The following is an 18,518-nucleotide window of genomic DNA, read 5'->3' as shown; positions in this document are numbered from 1 at the left end:
AACAGAAGAGAAAAGTAGGAGACAGAAACAGGGATCGATCGAAGGGAATGGTATAGTGAGGTAGAGAGAGAGAGAGCGAGAGAGAGAGACAGAGAGAAAGAGAGAAAGAGAGAGCGCACAACAAAATGCACAACGAGATGATACAGAGAGAACAGAAGAAGGAGGTTTTATATTGTAATATTGGTTGTTTTTATATCACGAGACACGGCCACGAATTTCAAAGTGTGTGCGAGAGAGAGAGAGAGAGAGAGAGAAAGAGAGAAAAAAGAAAGAAAAAAAAACACAGCGCTGTGGTGAAATGATGCTTGCATATGATACGGTTGAAAGCGGTAATGGTCACACATTGTTGTTTCGGTGGGAATGATGGATGGATGGATGGTGGTGGTGGTATGAGGGTTATGAGGCAGCAGATGTAAAAGTATACGTAACAGGGAGAACCGATATTGGGAAGAATCCGCGATCTGCTTTTGGGTTAGGTGTCAGTCACAGAAGGACGCGCACGCATAGTTCATGTTAACCACACAGGACGCCACATGTCCTGGAAAACCCGTTTTTTGTTAGCCACAACAAAAAAAAATCCTGAGTATATCCCTTTCATCGAGCACGCACAATTACTCACAAAAAACACACATCACACTTGGGAATGTGTTACGGACACAGAAAAAAAACCCGTACTTACACTAACCCACTCTACACTCTACTACTTACTGGACACGAGCCATATCACAAAAAAATGTGGGTTTTGTTCGCAAGGCTTTTACTATTCTCGCAAAGTTCTTACACACACATTCTCTCTCTCGCTTAAGTTTCGTTATAAATGTATCTTTTTGGCACTTTATTTTCCTTACGAGACTAACAATTTCAACGGGGGGCTTCTTCTTGTTCTCTTGCGCAACAAACAATCCACTTTAACGCCTACTTAGTACATAAGGAAACATTGCTTGTTTTTCCTGTGGTATCACAATAGAGCACACACCCTCTTAAAAAAGGGTAGGATGCGTTTACACTAGCTGCTCGTTCGAGAGTTGAAGGGCCGTGGCCGTTTTGGTTTTTTTGTTGTTGCTATGGGACCTCAAATGCAGGGTTTCTCAAGACAGTTCAACATCGTAACACTATATGTCAACAGCATAAAACGCTAATCACATATTGTAAATGCAATTCAACTTCATTAAACCTTTTCAAAAAGGGAAATCTTTCAACTCCGTAAAATCCCAACTCAACAGTGGAAAATGCATAATTGACGCAGCTGTCAAGCAGCTTGGTTATACGGCTTGAAGTTCGATGTATGCAAAAATATTTAAATTTTCTACCGTTAACTTCAATAAAATTTTGAAGATAATTCTGTTTAATTGTTCAAATGTTGGGATATTTTAATGCTTTTTTTCTATGGAATAGATCCGATTATCATTCTTAGGCATCACAACCTCGAATTTCTGGCTTTCTGTGATTTGTTTTTCCTCTTGTAGCTGGGTAGTCAAGCCCTGCCTATGAGGAGGCGGTTTGAATAGGATTTGAACCTCGGGGTTCTGCCGGGTAGCACCCCAGTTGTTAAGAATCGCTTGAAATTATACGGGAATTGTAGTGCGAAACCGAGTAGTTTCAAAAACAGCTCCGTCAATTTGGCATTTTCCAGTATCGAGTTGCGATTTAACGGAGTTTCCCCCCCATTTTGAAAACGGTTGCCCGGTTCGACTTGCATGTACGATTGCGGGGAAGCATTTCATCCTGTTGAGAGTTTGTGTTACGCTGTTAAACTAGCCTGAGTAACCCTGTAATGAATTGTGCAATTTTTTAAACGTTTGGGATGGAAATACAAAAGCGGAAATGAAAAGGTAATAAAGCTAAGCTCTGCCTAATACACAGACACGCATATACAACACACGCACACACAAAAAAACCACTCACATGGACACAAATGCGCAATCTCCTCCCTTCAAGAAGAAGCGGCGTGTGTACTTGCGCGTGTCCTTGCGTTCTTCAAAGGAAAAAGCTTATTGTAAGCGCAAATCAAACGTAACAGTTTGGTGTCCCAAACAAAACAAAAAAGGATCTGTTGCTTCACTATGCGTATACTTCCGTAAAAAAAGCCTTTTCTTGTTGTGAATGCGTGCGGCGGCGCTCGTGCTGTTTTATGCAATTTTTTTGTTGTGGGGGAATTCCAAAAGAAAGGAGCAAGATGCATCGGTTTTTTTTCTTCATCTTCTTTTTGGGAGGATGCAAAACTCTTGGATGGTGGGAAGTATTGGATGGAGCGCATATGGGAACGGATGTGGACGGTAGCTTGCTGGTTGGGTGGAGGTGTCCGAGAAAGGAGAAGACCATTTTTTTAGAATGACTTACATTGTTCGTGCATATCGAGCAGTGAATTGCTGAGCGCACTGCGCTTCAGCTGTGCGTCACTGTGCGCGAGGCCACACTCGTTCGGCGAGACACCGCCACCGACACTGCCCGGCACCAGTCCACCGACACCGGCCGGATACGGGCCGGCACAGACTTCCACGTCCGCGACACCACTGTCCCGGTTTTCGCTGTTGGTGGTGCGTGTACCGCGGGCCGACTTTTGGCGCTCCAGTTCCGCCTCGATACGAAGCGTTTCCATCTCGTCCATCTCGCTGATCGATTCGCGCAGATCCTCCGCAAACTTGCAGCGATCGTGCTCGTTGCGTGCGTTGAACGTTACCAGCACCTTGCCGTCCACCTTCTGCGAGAGCCGGATGCAGAACTGGTAGTCTGGAAGAGGAGAAACAAAAAAATGGGGGATTAGAAATTGGGACTCACACGCAAACCCTGACCCATGACTTACTTGGAACATCCAGCAGCGTTACGACCATTCCGCACAGCGTGTAACTGTTCCGGAACGTGTACGTCACGGACGACTTTTTCTTGCTAAAGATCTTCGTAATGACGAGCAGATCGTTAAACAGGAACACCTCGCGCTGATGTACGCCCGGTCGCTCCTTCTTGTTAATGTCCGGTATCTCGTACAGCCGGCAGTAGCACACCAGCCGCCGGTGCGGTAACGCCAGATTCGGCTTCTTGCCCACGATCGTCGCCTGCACCTTCATCACCTGCGTTACATGATCCGACCCGGGCTTAAACTCGTTCGCCTTCACCCGCTCGTAGATCCCGTTCAGCATGTCCCGATCGATATCGTGACAGTCGTCGATGCCGCGCAGATTCTTTACAAAGTCATCGCACCGCATCCGGCGCTCCGGCTTCAGGTTCGGCGTATGCAGATCCGTATTGAGCATAATGATGGCGAACGCCAGCACAAACACCGTGTCGTGCGATCGGAGCCGTGCCACGATATCGCTGTTACACTGACAGTACCGTGCCGAGAACACCTCCATCAAACGTTCGATTTTCTGCGCTTCGCCCGGCATACGGAAGTAGCCCTGGAATTTGCGCAACGCCACATCCACCTGCATGCCGGACAGATCGAGCTCGCCGGCAAAGCAATCCAGCACCGCCATATTGAACGGGTTCTGCAGATTGCCCAAGTATTCGCCAATCATCTGCCGGGATAGGCCCTTGCGCGAGATCAGGAAGCGAGCGACACCTTGCGGTGTGTTCTCGAGGAATCCTTTGCGGATGAGGTACGTGATACCTCGTTCGGGCTTTTTGTTGAACAGATTCAACCCTACCCGGTACTGGCGTTTGCGGATCGTTTCCGACACCTTGTAGGAGGTGGGCGTGTGGACGATCTGATCGTGCTGTTCCATCGAGTATTGGGCGGCACTCGTGTGCGAGCTGAGACACTCACTCTCGATGCTGGCGATCGTTACGTTGGCACTTCCCGCACCACCACCGGCACCACCACCACCACCACCACTAGCGGCCGTTGCTGTTGCGGTGGCAGTTGCGACCGTGGAATGAATGGAACGTCCCGCTGCGCCGGTAGCATCACCACCAGCACTCGCACTCATCAGCATGTGATCGGGTGATTGCGCTGGGAGAAGCGTTATGCTACCGCTCTGGCTGCTTCCCGGACCCTTGCGCTTCCACTGGGGGGAGCTCGAACGATCGGACGATCCCACCAGCTCGATACCAATCCCGACAAGGCCTCGCTCAGCCGAAGCGGACGAATCACTGCCCGATGATTGCACCGAACTGAGGCTACCGTTCTCGGCCGTCTTGCACAATCCATTCGGACGCAGCGAACGGCTCGGTGTGTGTTGTCCCCCGGGGCCCGTGATACTGCTGGTACGCTTCGGTACCTCCGGCGGAACCTTCCGGCCGCTAGCACTCGACGTACTTCCACTGCTGCCACCCGAGCTACCGATGCCGATACCGCGCGGACGCATGTAGATTTGGGCGGCGGTGTAGTGCGGCGTGTACGGGCTTTGGTGTGTGCTGGCCGTCTGCGAGTTCCAGGACAGATTCATGGACGAGACGGTCGAATCCAGCTGCGAGCTCGAGCTGGCACCACTCACATTCAAATCCTGCGAACCGTACTGGCTTTGGTACTGCTGCTGCTGCTGGTGCTGGTGATGATGCATCACCGCGGTGTGCGATGGGGCAGACACGGCCGGCGTGTAACCGTACCCGGCCAGCTGGGCCTGCTGCTGGTGAAGAATATTTACATGTGGATGGGAGTACTGTTGTTGCTGTTGCTGCTGCTGTTGGGTGGAGGCACCCGTTACGAGCTGTGTTGGGCTTTGGCTCCAAGAGGTGATCGGGACGGGTGCGGGTGATGCAGTGCCGGACTGACTGCGTGGGATAGGGCTCGAATCGAGTCGACGTTCCCGCAGCGACATCGAGCGGACCGGTGTTACACGATGGTGTAGCGTTCCTGGTGGCGTTGCGGAGATTCTGCCAAGGGAGAAGAAGAGTGCTCTGTTAGAACAGAGTATCCTTGATGGGGAGATCTCAAGCTAATAGAGAGAGAGAGGTGATACTCACGTTGCACAGACACGCTGCTGACCGACCATGGTACCATCCTCGGTAGCGTAGATCTGTCCATCCTCCAGGGCCGGCTGAAGGTGATGTGGATGGTGATGCATCATGTCCATCTCGTTCTGTTGCTGCTGCTGCTGCACCCTACGGCTCATGCGTTTCTCCGCCTTAGCCATAGCCGTGATCGAGGCGAACTTCTTCACCATCGTGTAGTGGCGGAAGGCGCGCTGAATCGTAAGGGCCGCGTTTCGTGCCTTCACTCCACCGTACTTGCGCTCCAACAGTTCGATCTGCTTGTCCAGCAGATCCTGCGACAGTTCATACCTGTGTAGATAGAAGCGGAACACACACCGTTTAGTATCAAGATCGTGACAAGGAAAAAAAAAGGAGCGGCACAACAACACGACCTGGCGTGTTTCGTGTCACGGCGCGTAGTAATTCTCAGGTCCGTCCGTCGTGTAGCTCGCAACGCGAAAGAAAGTCATATCTCATAATGAGATGTCTCCTCACAAACACACACACTCAACACTACTAGTACCCCTTTTTCCAAGCCAAACACCACAGGGCCGGCATGGTAGACAAGAGCGCGCGCGACAGTGGCAAAGACGCCAGAGTAAAAGGGTGTCTAAATATAGCGCGCTTAAATCCCATTTTTCCGTCCTTTTTTCCCGAAAACGACGACGACGACGACGATGATCTTCGCCTTTAATGACAAACACCACACGATCACCTGTCACACACACGTTGCGTGCAATATTAGGCAGAGTGGCGATCAGGTCGTGATCAAACAACGAGGAACGGGAAAAGGGACGATCGCGCGTTCAAACTTCCTGGATACGGTTACGGAGACACGGTCGTCCATCATTACTACCATTTGCTGCTAGCGGTGGACGGACTTTTGCCCTGTACTCGGCGCATACGTCATTGACATTCGGAAAATTTAATTAACACACTCCTAGGTTTCCGCTTCCTACATCGACGATCCTCTAGTTCCCTCACCCAGGTACAGGGTGAAAGATTGGGCGAAATGGTTCAATAAACCACAGCTCGAGACGGAATGTTTTAAGACGGGGTGGTTTTTAGTTGTTTGGATTAATTTCTTTTTCGCACCACCGCAAACCATATCATGCGTGTGTGTGTGTGTGTGTGTGTTTGTGTGTGTGTGTGTGTGTGTGTGTGTGTGTTTTGCGTGTGGGTAACGAACTGTGAATACGCTTGGACTTCTCTCCCCCAGTCCCAATAAATAACGGACGGTTATTAAGCGTGTTTTAGACTCAATGTCTTCCAGCAACACCATCACCCCGTCGTAGCAGTAAGTGCGCCAAATTTTCCACTTTTATTTTGATTTTGGCCTGTAGAGCCTTTCATCATCAATTTCGGTGGAAGTGATCGTAAATCATTTGGAACTCCCGAAAAGGGTAGGTAAAACAAATAATTGCCCAAAGTATGTTTGGCCCCCCTAAATTGGAGCTTGGAAATGTTGGAATGGAGAGGGTTGGGAAAGGTGTTTTTGGAAGGAAAACAATTTAAATCCAACCCTTGAAAGTCCCGATGTAATATCTGAGGACATTAACATTAATAAATGATCGAAAAATGCACAAAGGTTGGAGATGATTCCTTGAAGTTGCTTGAAGCATTCATTGAAGATATGCTGAGTGCTGAACGAATCATTAACTCGTACATCACGTACCTCTTGGAGTTCTCATCTTGGAGATGACAAGTACCCAGTTCTATGTCATCCTCAATTTTTGCGAGTGCAAGGTAAACGTCGGTTGGCAGCCGTTAAATAATTTAATATTACAAAATCCTCATAAGCCAGTTAGAATTGGCGAATAGGAATGGCGCTGGTAGGAAATTAATATTTAGATTCAATTAATTAGCTCAGGAGTAGCTGGTCTAACATGCCAAGGGTTTAATATCGTTTCGCAGAACTAGTCAACCCAGTTCACGGACGACCTTAAGACAAGAGACACTCTTCTTGCACTTGTGCCAATTTGTCAAGGAACGACGCAAAGTCGTTGTTGAACGGGGCGCAAGCAAACAGACATTTTCCCTCCAAAAAGGTGATGATGATGATGATGCGAATAGCAATGAGTTTCGTTTTGCTCTGCTTTGGCAACGACCTAAAGGTGACCTTTAGGTGGTTTAGATGGGTTGGCTTTAGAGTGACCTTTAAAAGTGGATTTAAAATTAGTCACATTTGGAATAGAAATAGGAATAAAACAAAAGACCCTCAGCTATTTGAGGAGACGCCAGAAGAGAGTACTACGATACGATACGGCACTACTGCACGACCCGAGGAGAAGTTGTTTTCCAGATTCCAGAAACTCAATCTACATGCTTCCGCTAGCGCGTACACGGATTAAAGATATAATCCGGCCCCCGGTTCTCCTTGTACACAGTTTGGAAACCTCCAAAGTTTTCCCCTCGCGGCGTGCTTCGATAACACCGACCGAAGACACACATGGCCACCCCCCCTAGTTCTACAATTCCATTATACACCCCGAAGGTATCTGGAGGGCAAAAGACAACAGAAACTGGAACTCGGAAAAGGTAAGGTGTGGGCGACACAGAGACACACAACTTATCGCCGCTATCATGTTCCCATATCTAATGTGCCCCTTGGGAAGTTGGGTTCCGCGAGCGGGGAACATCCAGAAGTGGAAGATATTCATAAACAGATGACACACACCTCTTGCTGGTGATGTTTTACGCCCCGCCATATGCAAGTAATTTAATAGCATGTACCGGAGCGCCCTGAAGCAACGTCTTCGTGCGGCATCCTCCACGCTAGAATGTCGCGCCGACGCCTTCAAAATTCGTTGACCCTTCAATTTGAACCGTGTGCGATGGATGATGATGGCGAGTTTCGAAACAGCTCGCACAGTGACTGGCCCACTGGCAGTAATAAACGAGATCGGTCTCGAGAGATCGCGCACCACATTCAAAACCGTCCACAACCGACGGCCGTGGGCACTTCTACTATCTTCACGATCTAAATCGTTCCTTTGCGCGGGAAGTCGAGCGAAGCCGCGGCATATATATTGCGCGATATGGATAATTTACGTGACACAGAAAAACACGCGACTAGAATACCGTCATGATCATCACTGGCTGCGTGGAGCCTGGTCTACATCCAATAGTTTAATTACCATACGAATTTTATCTCCAACGTGCGAACGCCGTTTGCCGGCGGCACTAAGGTGGCGTTGTTCGAGGTGACACTACTACTGCTGCTAGTAGCACGGATGGGCTGCTGCTGCTGTTGCTGCTTGGTGGCGGCAACTGCGGCCGATGATGAGGATTCTGGGACGGCAAACGGTACGGATTGGTATTCACCGGATTTGGCACGCATTTTAAGCCGACGCCGGCGTCGCACGATCGCCGCCATCGTGTTGTCATCGTGACGTTTGACGGCGGCCATTACCACATCGTCTAGGCGCGTTGTGGACCGAGATCTTGGAGCACTTTTCGCCGGCGGAACACTGCTCAAACGATCGTTCGTAGTTGCGAAAGTCGGTTGAAGCTCTACTAGCGGTGTTGGTGGTTGTAACGAGGGTAGTCGCGTGTACTGCTGCGACAGGAACGTGATCACCGGTGAGGGAATGGAGGATCCACCAACTGCTTCCCGACACTTGCAGCAGCAGGTACACACACAATCACACGCGAAACTGTCCCCGTCGGTGTCACTTCCATCTTCGATCGATCGCGCTCCGACACCGTCCAGATCGATGCCGATGCCACTATCGGCACCGTCCGGTGAAAGGGACACGATCGTCCCATCATCACCTTCCGCTTCGCCCACTGTTGTTGGTGTGAGCAATCGCGCTTCGCCCATCGTGCGTCTGGCGGCCATTATACACCTGACCGTCCAGGCGCCACCACAACCTCCTCCGGGTGCTACTACAGCTAATAACGGCGGTGGAGGTGCCAAAACAATAGTGCAGCCCTAGTTGACAGTCGAGTGGAACCGCCGAACCACCAACAGCACCGACACCGTGCTGTACCCTATTACCGACAGCAAATTGTTTCCTCTGTTCGTTCGGCTTTCGATTTCGCCGTTGACGCATTGTACGGACAATTGTTTGGCGGGGCGGTGCCGTCGCTTCCGGCGCTATTCTGTTATTGTTGTACACCTCCGGTTGCCTTCCGACTATCCGCGCCACTAGGTAAGCCTTTTTTTTCAATTTAAACGTTACACTTTGACGCGTTTTCGCACACGCGTGTGATTCTGCACATTTTCACCGAGTTTCACCGGCCCGCGCACACTGTCGAGGGGGAGGAGTCGCACTCGGTCACCAAACACCTTATCCACCCGTGCGACACTGTGGAAAGACACACAATTAGTGGCAGCTCGCGGGCAATGTCAGCCAACGACTGACGGTTCGACCCTCGGTGACGGAAACGTGTGCGCGTTCAACGATAAAGCTCACCAATACTACTCCACGGAACGAAACATGATCTAGACTACACGCTAGGCAACGATCCTTCAGTGATCGACGTGTGCCAGCTTACAGGATACAGTTTGGTTCTTTTTTTGTTTCTCTCTCGTAGGACACGCACTCCGGATCGAATGTCGAAATCCATGTCACTTCCGTAACGGCACGTTACACGGGGCGTTTTGTTTTTCCAGGTTTCCCTCCAGCATTGTCGTTGGTCACGTTCGCTCAATAACTCCCAATTAGGGCAGGTCTTCTCTTCAAGCCCGAGAGCAAGTGAACGAACGAACCTGTTCGAGCAGAAGGTGTTGTACGCACTAATGTCTGGTGTCTCTTCCGATGCTTTATCGAAGTTGGCAAACAGAAAATGGTATGGCATGGTGTTCGATAAAGGGAAGCACACACCTTTGTCTTTATCTCTTTTCTCAGGTGGTATGTAGATAAGCCATCCCCACCACCGACCAAACCACTGTCTGTGGAGTTCCGAAAAAGCTGTTTAATGCCCCGCATGTTTGAACTGTCTTCTAGCGACAGCTAGAGAGCCATCGCCGGATGAGTCACTCGTATCAAAAAATGTTTAATTTATCGAGTGCGCGAGCCTCGCTAAGGCTGTTCAAGAACAGAAAGCGTGTAAATTCAATGTCAGCCTGTAGAGAGAGTGAGAGATTGAGGGAGCCGATGCTTATACAGTGGTGGTCAATAAAATAAGGCCACCGATGAAGTTTGATTGATTTTACAAAGCTAATATCAATTTTTTATTAAAGTGCTTATTAAAACAATGCCTGTTGAGCATGTAATTATTTTATTAAATGTTGTCCAAACACGAAAAATCTTCAGTTGAATATTGGTAGTTCAAGAGATTGCAGTATCTGATTCACTATCAAGATTCACTATCAAAATATTGCATTCGCCAATTGAGTCCACAGTAGAGTCAGGAACGGTCTCGACGAATCATTATCACTCGACAGAGTTACTGAAGCGGTTTTGTTTATTTGTTATCTCCAACATTTTTCTAAAAAGTTTCTAGAAGAATATTTATGTCCGCAAGCTCAAGTTAAAGAGTTAACTGTAACGAGACCTTAATTCACTGACCACCACTGTGTGTAGAGTGCTACAAATAGATGGAATTTCTGCGACCAGAAATCGATTTGATGATGTACACGCTCTGGCGGGGAGGTGCCTTTTATCGACATCTAGCCATGTAACCATGCGATAAGTTATCTGAAGGTTTTTGCATTTCAAGTGGATTTGACAAGTGGAATTTTGCCGTGGCGAGCGAGCGATAAGGTGTGCACAAACATGTATGGGGTCGCGATATGTTTTTTTTTTTTGGGGAAGGCAGGTTAGTCTGTCGGACCTCGCCGGAGCTCCCTTATCTAAGGGCGCTTTTCTTCGGCTAACATATGTTGCTCAATGGGTTGTATGCTCCAGAAAAACAGGTGGATGCTGTTTGCACTTCTAGTTGTGTGTCTCTGTCGCAATCTAAGCACACGCAAGCATGGCCTATATGAGCGAGAATGGCATTTATGTAAGACACCACCACCCTGAAGAGAGATTACCTAAGAGAGGGATGGATGAGTTCTCACACAAATCATGCTCGGTGTTTCATCATCATCATTTTTGCATTGGATTGAATTTGCAAACCACCCAACAGAAGGAGTACAACGGGCCACAATTTCCCAGGCCTCGGCCTGTCTGTCGTCTCTCTCAACATCTCCGCGTCAGCTTCATCGCAGCGGAGCGAAATGAATAGCTACATACGCGCGGTATGGTTTATGGAGCACAGTAAAATCAGCGAAGAACGCGTAAATTAAATCAAATCAGCGTCACTTTAATTGCACTCTTAATTATGCGCTCTCGTGTGCTGGTTCATCTGAACAGATCCCGCGCTGTTGGGAGTCCTGATCTCATGTCTCGCCTGGGAAGTCGCTACTGGACACGCTGCTTAGCTGGTGCGAGATGCTGGCAAGAGATTTTTATTTGTACAAAACCAATTAAAACTGCAACGAACCAACTGGCTGTGCTAGTTAAGGCGATCCACAGCAAGAGTACACATCCCGGATGGACTCCTGGGTGAAACAGCGCCACAGATTGTTCTGAGGTCTTCGGGGGGTTTTTTTTTTTTGGCCAGATGAAACGCATCTTGCACAAGAAACACACACACCCGAAATTGTTATGTTTATAACACCCAAATTAAGAACTTTCTTTCATCTCTCGCCTTCTGCACCCTGCCTCCTCCTGGCTATTGATGCACTTCCGATTGTGGATTTCACAAGCGCAAACAAATTGTTTGTTTATCTGCCTGCCGAACGGACACACGGTTGGATAATTTTTCAATATCCCAAACGAGATCACGACGAGAGAGAGGAACCATCCCAAAAGAAAAAAAACACACACACACTTGTCCGTTGGCAGCGACACATCACCATACGCTTCAACGACTGGTAGTTCCACATACGTTGGACGCATAATTGAAGTGCAGACACACACTATATCCTGTGCCGGAAGATTTCCGCTTCCGGTACCGGTGCCACCATCCATTTACGGTGGAATGTCCTTTTTCAAATCTCACTTCGTCTGCTTCGTCCGTTTTTTTTTGTTGTTATCCTTAAAGAGCATCCTTTTTTGCTTCCCACGGATGGCACGATCTGCTGCCACTCCGGACCGGATGTTGCAGACCGAAGAAGAAGACGAAGTAACACTAGCACAAAGAAATGCTCTTCATACACACGCGGTACGCGCACAAAACACACATTCCACGATTTATTGGCATGGAATCCTCCGCACTGTCGAGGCACGTAGTGAGGTCTCTACCGGAAGAAGGACCTCTCCGTCGAAAGGGAACGCTTCGCTCTTTGGAACTTCGATCACTTTTTTCTTAGGTCTGCAAATCTGCATACTTTTTTCGTACCACGACGGCACGTATCAGACGGCCGACGACCCGTTTCGGGAGGAGGTCGAAGAAAACCGCGCTACTATTGACCGCATCGATGGATGCACCCGAACTGGACCGTAACGGGGTGTACAATGCAACGGATACCCCTACCGGAAGGTATCCGCCGCAACATCGCTTCGTGCGGTCGCTTCTTCCGCTGACTTAACCGAGCAATGAACGAAGAGAAAAAAAAATCGTTCCAACGTTTACCGATGCGCGAAAATGCTTTTACTTGCGTGTTTGGAGGACGCACGCGCGCGCACGCACACCCGCTTCAATTCCACCAGGTCCGTTGATCAACAAGAACTGCAGCTAGTCCCGTCGATTACAGCCGCGATCGCACACCACTGTTTTGGGGTTTGATGCATTCCACCCCCCTCCCCTCAACCCACTAAACGGGCGTTTGGGTGGGGGTGGTTTACGGTTGTGTGCGTTAATTTACACGCGCGCGTATACCCCGGGTGGAATCGCGGTACGGTACCGCGTATCGATGGCGGCTCTATCTCACCGAACTATCTAACGGCCGCGTAGGTCTAAACGTACACCACCACCTCCAAGCGAGATTTCAGTTCGAACTAATTGTGTGGCACAATGTTGGCGTGGTTTGTTGTGATGTTGCGGAGCGATGCAGCAGCAGCAACCTTGCAAACCAACCACCCAACCGAGCATGTATGCCCACCCTTAACGTTTGCTGTTGCTTTTCTCTCTCTCTCTCTCGTTTTCTCACAATCGCTTTTATGCTCTCTGTAATGGGAGAGAGCGAAGAAGGGAGGTTCTATCATCGGGTTGCAGGAGTGTCAAACTCGAATGTCTGCCTTCAAAGTATGGAGGACAACATGAAGATGTTTTGGCAATGATTGTTATCAGTTGTACAAGAAAATAAAAGGCTGGAAACCTATTAAAAAAATAATCAGCATGAGGAAGGTTATATAAAAATTATAGTCGGCAAAGTGACAGTGTTTTTAGCTGATTTTTTTCCAGTTCACCTAGTCAAACAGTTTTATCATTGAATAATGAGTAATGAATGTTGACAGTCTAGATTTAAGAAACTAACCTAAGAATAATCTGCCGGAAAATGACGGCAAATTAGAGATCAAGTCATGATACCGCCATTAAAGAGGTGAATGTTTCATAAGTGAAACTTATGAATGCAACTCCACAAAATCCATCACTAAGAATCACGAATCAGATCACTTTACAATCTTTCACTTCTTAGCTTAAGCTTAAAAGGTCCGGACTGGTTTATGAATTACGATGTACTAGATTGCATGGACTAGGAATTTGATTTCAGGCAACTTAAGTAATCAAATTAGATGCTAAACCGATATTAGAGACTGCGATGACCTAGCCTAGATTGTTTTAAAAATTTGTGGCTGCTAGCTCTCCACAGATGCTAATAGGGAAAAATTAGCCATAGCTGTAAGCATTGCATGGTTTTCTAAAAAAAATCCAGAAATCCAATACAAAAAACTATTTCTCGAGCTTCTATGGCACAAACAGCTTATGGCAAGGATAACTTAACGAAATTTTTGTTCAACTCTTTCTAATTATTATACAGTTATATAGCTTCAAATTTATTCACTCAAAATGTTTGCAAGTTAGCGACGCGTTTAACAACCAATTTGTACCTGGTTTGGTTTAACTCCTGTATGATTGCTCTAATCTTTGACTGAAGCTGGCAACATGCTTCAAAATTTATAGCCGAAGTTACCATAAATAAAATAAACAAACGTATTGCAACTCCTTCTCAAAGACCCAAAGCCTCTATAAGTAAACGAAAAAATTGCAGCTCCTTCTTTCGTCTTTTATGACGCGGGTTTGACATCCCTGCAGCACCCTGAAAACGCTCAAAACAACACAGCTGAGGGTGATTCTTTTCCAATGTCGCCCAATAAATTGCTTTAGGGCTAAACATTGTTTCGCTCCTTTTTTATTTATTAGACCATAGTTTCGGGTGAATCTGTTCTACTTTCCCACACCGTTTCTGTGAAGGATCGTTCTCGATCTTCTGTAAACAAAACGGTTGCAGCACAAAACGATTGCGCCCTTTTCCATCCCAGCGCAACGCGATGCAGTAGTGCGTGCGTGGTCTTTTGCTTTGTTTCAATCGCTACCGTTGCCATCCAAGTGCACCCCGTCTTGGGGAGGAGGCCAAGAGATCACTTAATAAAAATTAGTACGCTTCACCGGAGATCGAAACGACCTGGGAGCTTGGTATGGAGGTTCGACGCATCAACTGCATTGAAAAATGTTTATGAGTGGGATGGAAGGATGACTGTCGTGTTCGTGAGATGAGAGGTGAAGGTTTTTCTAGTGCGCTTAAGGGGGGAGTACTTGTACCGGTAGTGAAGCGTGTTGGAAGAGGGCTGCAGGATCTAGCCACGCACGAGACGGTACACGTTTATAAATATCTCTTGGGAATGTAGACATAGATAGACAATAAGATGGAACGGTAAGGATAGAGAGGAGTGTGTTCTTTGTTGGGACGCTTTTTCACCAGAACACAAGGGATGTGTTGAGAATGAGGAACTATTCTAGCGGAGTCCAGATGCATTCACACGTACGTCCAGGTCTCGATTGGAAGCCCTGTCAGCGCTTGATGAGATGCACCACAAAAAAAGGGGAATGTGAAGCAAAATGCAATTATGCAGCCATAAAGCTGCATCCACCAGAAGTTAATTGAATCGTATTAGGTGTGAGTACGAAACAATCGATTGCTTTCACTATGAAATTTGAATCCTCCCCCCGACGACAGTGCACCTTTTTATTAATTAACACCAAGCATTTGATCAGCTACCCTCACTTCCTCTATATTTACGTTTCCCAAGTGCGGGTGTTAAATCGATTCCAAACAAAGAAAGAAAGCAATCGTGCCCACACTTGACGGCGGTGTCTCGTGAAAGGGAAGTTAATAAAATGTGCTCACATGCTTAACGTGCCTCCCTTCACATCGGGGGGGGGGGGGGAGGGGGGGGGGGAGTATTCACATCCCTTTTTCGTCCCACGACACGAATCAACCCTCGCCCAGTAATGAATGTTAATTTTTACCAATAAAGTGTTCCGATGAGGTTTGCTGGAACATCACCTCGAGACAATAATGTCACGGCGTCGGTTGTCTGTGCGTCTGGAAAGATGTACACCGGACGTGTCTCTCCTGCCAGGCAGACAGAGGCAGGATAAAGCACGCGTGACTAAATTGTCGCATTTTATGACCTCCAAAATGAAGATCACTACTACTTGCGTCGCATGACTCTCGTCGCGGGATTTTTCTTTTTTTGTTTGAAGGTGAAGAACAACAGCTGGTAGGGTGCAAAAGCGTTGTGTCGGATGCGCGACATGATTTTCAACCTTCAGCGAAAAAAGCCGGGGGGCCAGGCATGTTTTCACGCCCAATGGCGCTCTGCTCCACCCTCTGGTAATATTTTTGGGAGGGTGCACCGTCGAGCGGTCGTAAAAATGCGCTTAATTTTTCACAACTGTCGCGTCACGGGTCGGGGCACGCTGGATGGGCAAGTGTGTTCGCATGTGTTTGGGTTTGAAGATGCTCTCGTGACAGTCGGAGGAGGATTTTCAATCTTCATTCTATGTCCACGGGTTTTCCCTCTGTATCATGAACCGGAGCACTGAGAACTGTGATGTCACAGATCCGCTTTTCACACGATTTATGTATCGAAATACATGGTGGATACGGCAGCTGGGATGTTTTCTGCTGGACATTTGGGGTGACCATTTATCCCCGTCAGAAATTGGCACATCCCGAAACCGGACTCGCTTCTCTTTGGTCGATTCTTGTCATGGCTCACACACGAGATTCGCACCACGTTTCAACATCGTCCGAGCGACGTCTCCCTCCTGTTATCATACTGTCAACCGGTGAAGCGACCGTTCCCAAGAACAACCTCGCAAGACCTTGATGACGCTTGAACGTTAATTGGACCAATGGTTCACCCACGCTCTTGCACATAGACACACACACGGCTAAAAATCTCTACAGCCGAGGCAAACACTTGGAAACACTTTGCGGTAGCATGCTTAGAACCTTAGAAGCGCACACAGGGCTGCAAGCGGACTGCATTTAATTACCTTTAATCGGGAAACCGGCCGAGTTGCGTTGCGTTGTACAATTTTAATGCCTTTAGGTGCACACACACATACACACTTGAGAGAGTCTTAATTGGAGCAAGCGAAGCACGGTCCGTGCGGTACATGTGATTGCTGTTGGTTTGTTTGCACAGCGCTTTTCCTGGTTAAGCTTCACACGTTCAGCTGCACACTCTAGAGGTAGATAGTGCTGTTGGTGGGGGCCACGTACACAGCAAGTCTTGAGAGAGAAAAAAAATGTACCACCCTTATTCGCGATTGATCTTCACCGTCAAAATGGGCAACACTCTGGGCACACCGTGTTTGTGGAGCGCCCAATTTCGCAAACTGTCGTGAAGGACAACTGATACCACCGGGTGGAGTCTGCTGCCGAAATCTTCACAGCTTCCACGGTGGACACCATACAGGCACCCAGGAATAATACACACACACTAACACGCCAGCGCCGTGCTTGATCGACGGGCAGAGAAACGACTAACAGGTTAGCACCTTTCGGCATCACACATATCCCCGCCCGGCGCGGAGGATCAACACTGTGCCGCGATGTACGGTGAGCGAAATGCCGTGGGTATACTGAGATTGGTTTGGTTTGCTGTTTCTGGAAAACGAACGACCACCACCGTATCTGTCATCCGCCCCTGGCCAAAGGCACATCACCAACACGCACACCGGCTGAAAGACAGGGCAGAGATTTGGTCCCGACAGCAATCAGAGAGTGCCGTCTGTTATCACACAACAGTCGCGACGAGCATGCATCTCGAGGTTGTCTGAAGCGCCGGGTTCGAATATTCGAAAATTGAACACACTCGTCTCACCCTAACCGTGGTCGCGTCGTACACATGCTCGGTTCTGTTTGTTGTCAATTTTTGGGCAAGCAACAACTTCATTGGAAAGAGTTGTGAACTGCGCGCTCCCCAAAAACAAAGAGCATTGGGGCGTGTGATGACATGAAAACAAGACCAAAAAAAAGCACATTTCATTATCAACATCACCACGAGCGCACTTGTGTTTACATGTGAGCCCCCGGAGCAGGCGGGGAAGGCGACGACGATGGGTAAAGAGTTGTGCGTGTACGTCAGGGGTCTCTGCTAGGCAGATTTTGCTGGAATTCACTAGAATTGGAGCTGAGCGGTTTTTTTTTGTGTTTATTTTGGAAGGTGCGTTTATGGAGCTCTGTTTGAAGGCTTCAAGCGAGATTCAGACGAGGGTTTCTTCTCGTGATGGGATCTGTCTCGGGATTAGTGGCAGCGCGTCGTCTGCGGTCTGCCATAAAAGATCCCATATTTCAGGACGAAAGTGACCATGACAAGTCTGTAGAACAAACAACCTTCGTAAGCCCCCGGCTGTGTGGTGAAGTTGAAGAACAATTGATAGCAATATAAGTTAGGTGACAGCTATTCGCAAAACGGCACCCACCGTTCCCCATATTGTTACATAGAGCCCCTTGCACATTGTGCCGGGTGATAAATTGCTTTACGTCCAACACACTGAGAACAAGGTTCAACAGTGAGCCGTTACCTGAAAACCGAAACCTCCGAGCATGATGTCTGCGGTAATTAATATCCATTGTTGGGCGATGTGTAAAGCGTATCGAAACATTGCCCTGGAACCCTCCTCCGGTCTGGGGTGCCATTTCCTACCGCTTTTGTCCTTCCAGCGGAAGAGCAAAACCGTGTCGTTGCACAACGTACGTGTAATTATTGCACGATCGCGATACCCATCAAACTAAACCGATTCCAGAGGTGTTTTTACTGGTGACCGGAACCGGGGGTTTTTATCAAGCAAAAACAACCAGGAACAAAGTTTTTGATAGTTTCGACGACGACGACGTCGACAACGTCAGCAGGAAAATTGCATAACGTTCCTCGCGCAACGGCGTTCTCTATTGGATTATTGGGACCTCATTATGACCTAATCCTCGATTGGAGCTTCCAATATCGACAGCACACCGGTGACAGTACCTTCGCTGTCGGTGCGTGGCGTAATTTAATAAAGTCGTTCCGCGCAAAACTAATCAAAACCCAGGGCAAGATCTTAAATCGTTAAATGTACTTCTAAGCACGCATCACGCTGAGAGCTGTGTGCATCGCCCATATCTGAGGACCCAACCCGAGGAAGGGGTCCCATAAAATCGAGTGTTTGGTGTG

The 18,518-nt window shown here is 48.2% G+C and overlaps 1 protein-coding gene across 9 annotated transcripts in view; it reads right to left on the bottom strand.

Annotated features, from left to right (window-relative positions):
- The window catches only part of LOC118507233 (IQ motif and SEC7 domain-containing protein 1), a 167,575-nt gene that overhangs the window by 3,272 nt on the left and 145,785 nt on the right, over positions 1–18,518 (bottom strand). For 8 of the 9 annotated variants that reach the window (XM_036045472.1, XM_036045470.1, XM_036045473.1 and 5 more), the window contains 3 exons: positions 4,903–5,220; positions 2,804–4,812; positions 2,341–2,730 (listed from right to left, as the gene is read on the bottom strand). In XM_036045472.1, the coding sequence (XP_035901365.1) occupies positions 2,341–2,730; positions 2,804–4,812; positions 4,903–5,220 (2,717 nt within the window). Of the gene's footprint in view, positions 1–2,340; positions 2,731–2,803; positions 4,813–4,902; positions 5,221–8,048; positions 9,932–18,518 lie in introns of those variants that run through there. The other variant, XM_036045474.1, reaches the window with a different exon arrangement.

This window comes from Anopheles stephensi, chromosome 2 (genome assembly GCF_013141755.1).
Source record: "Anopheles stephensi strain Indian chromosome 2, UCI_ANSTEP_V1.0, whole genome shotgun sequence".
Classification (NCBI taxonomy): Eukaryota; Metazoa; Arthropoda; class Insecta; order Diptera; family Culicidae; genus Anopheles; species Anopheles stephensi.
The sequence above is the reverse complement of the archived record's forward strand: the minus strand, read 5'-3'. Positions and strand labels throughout refer to the sequence as shown.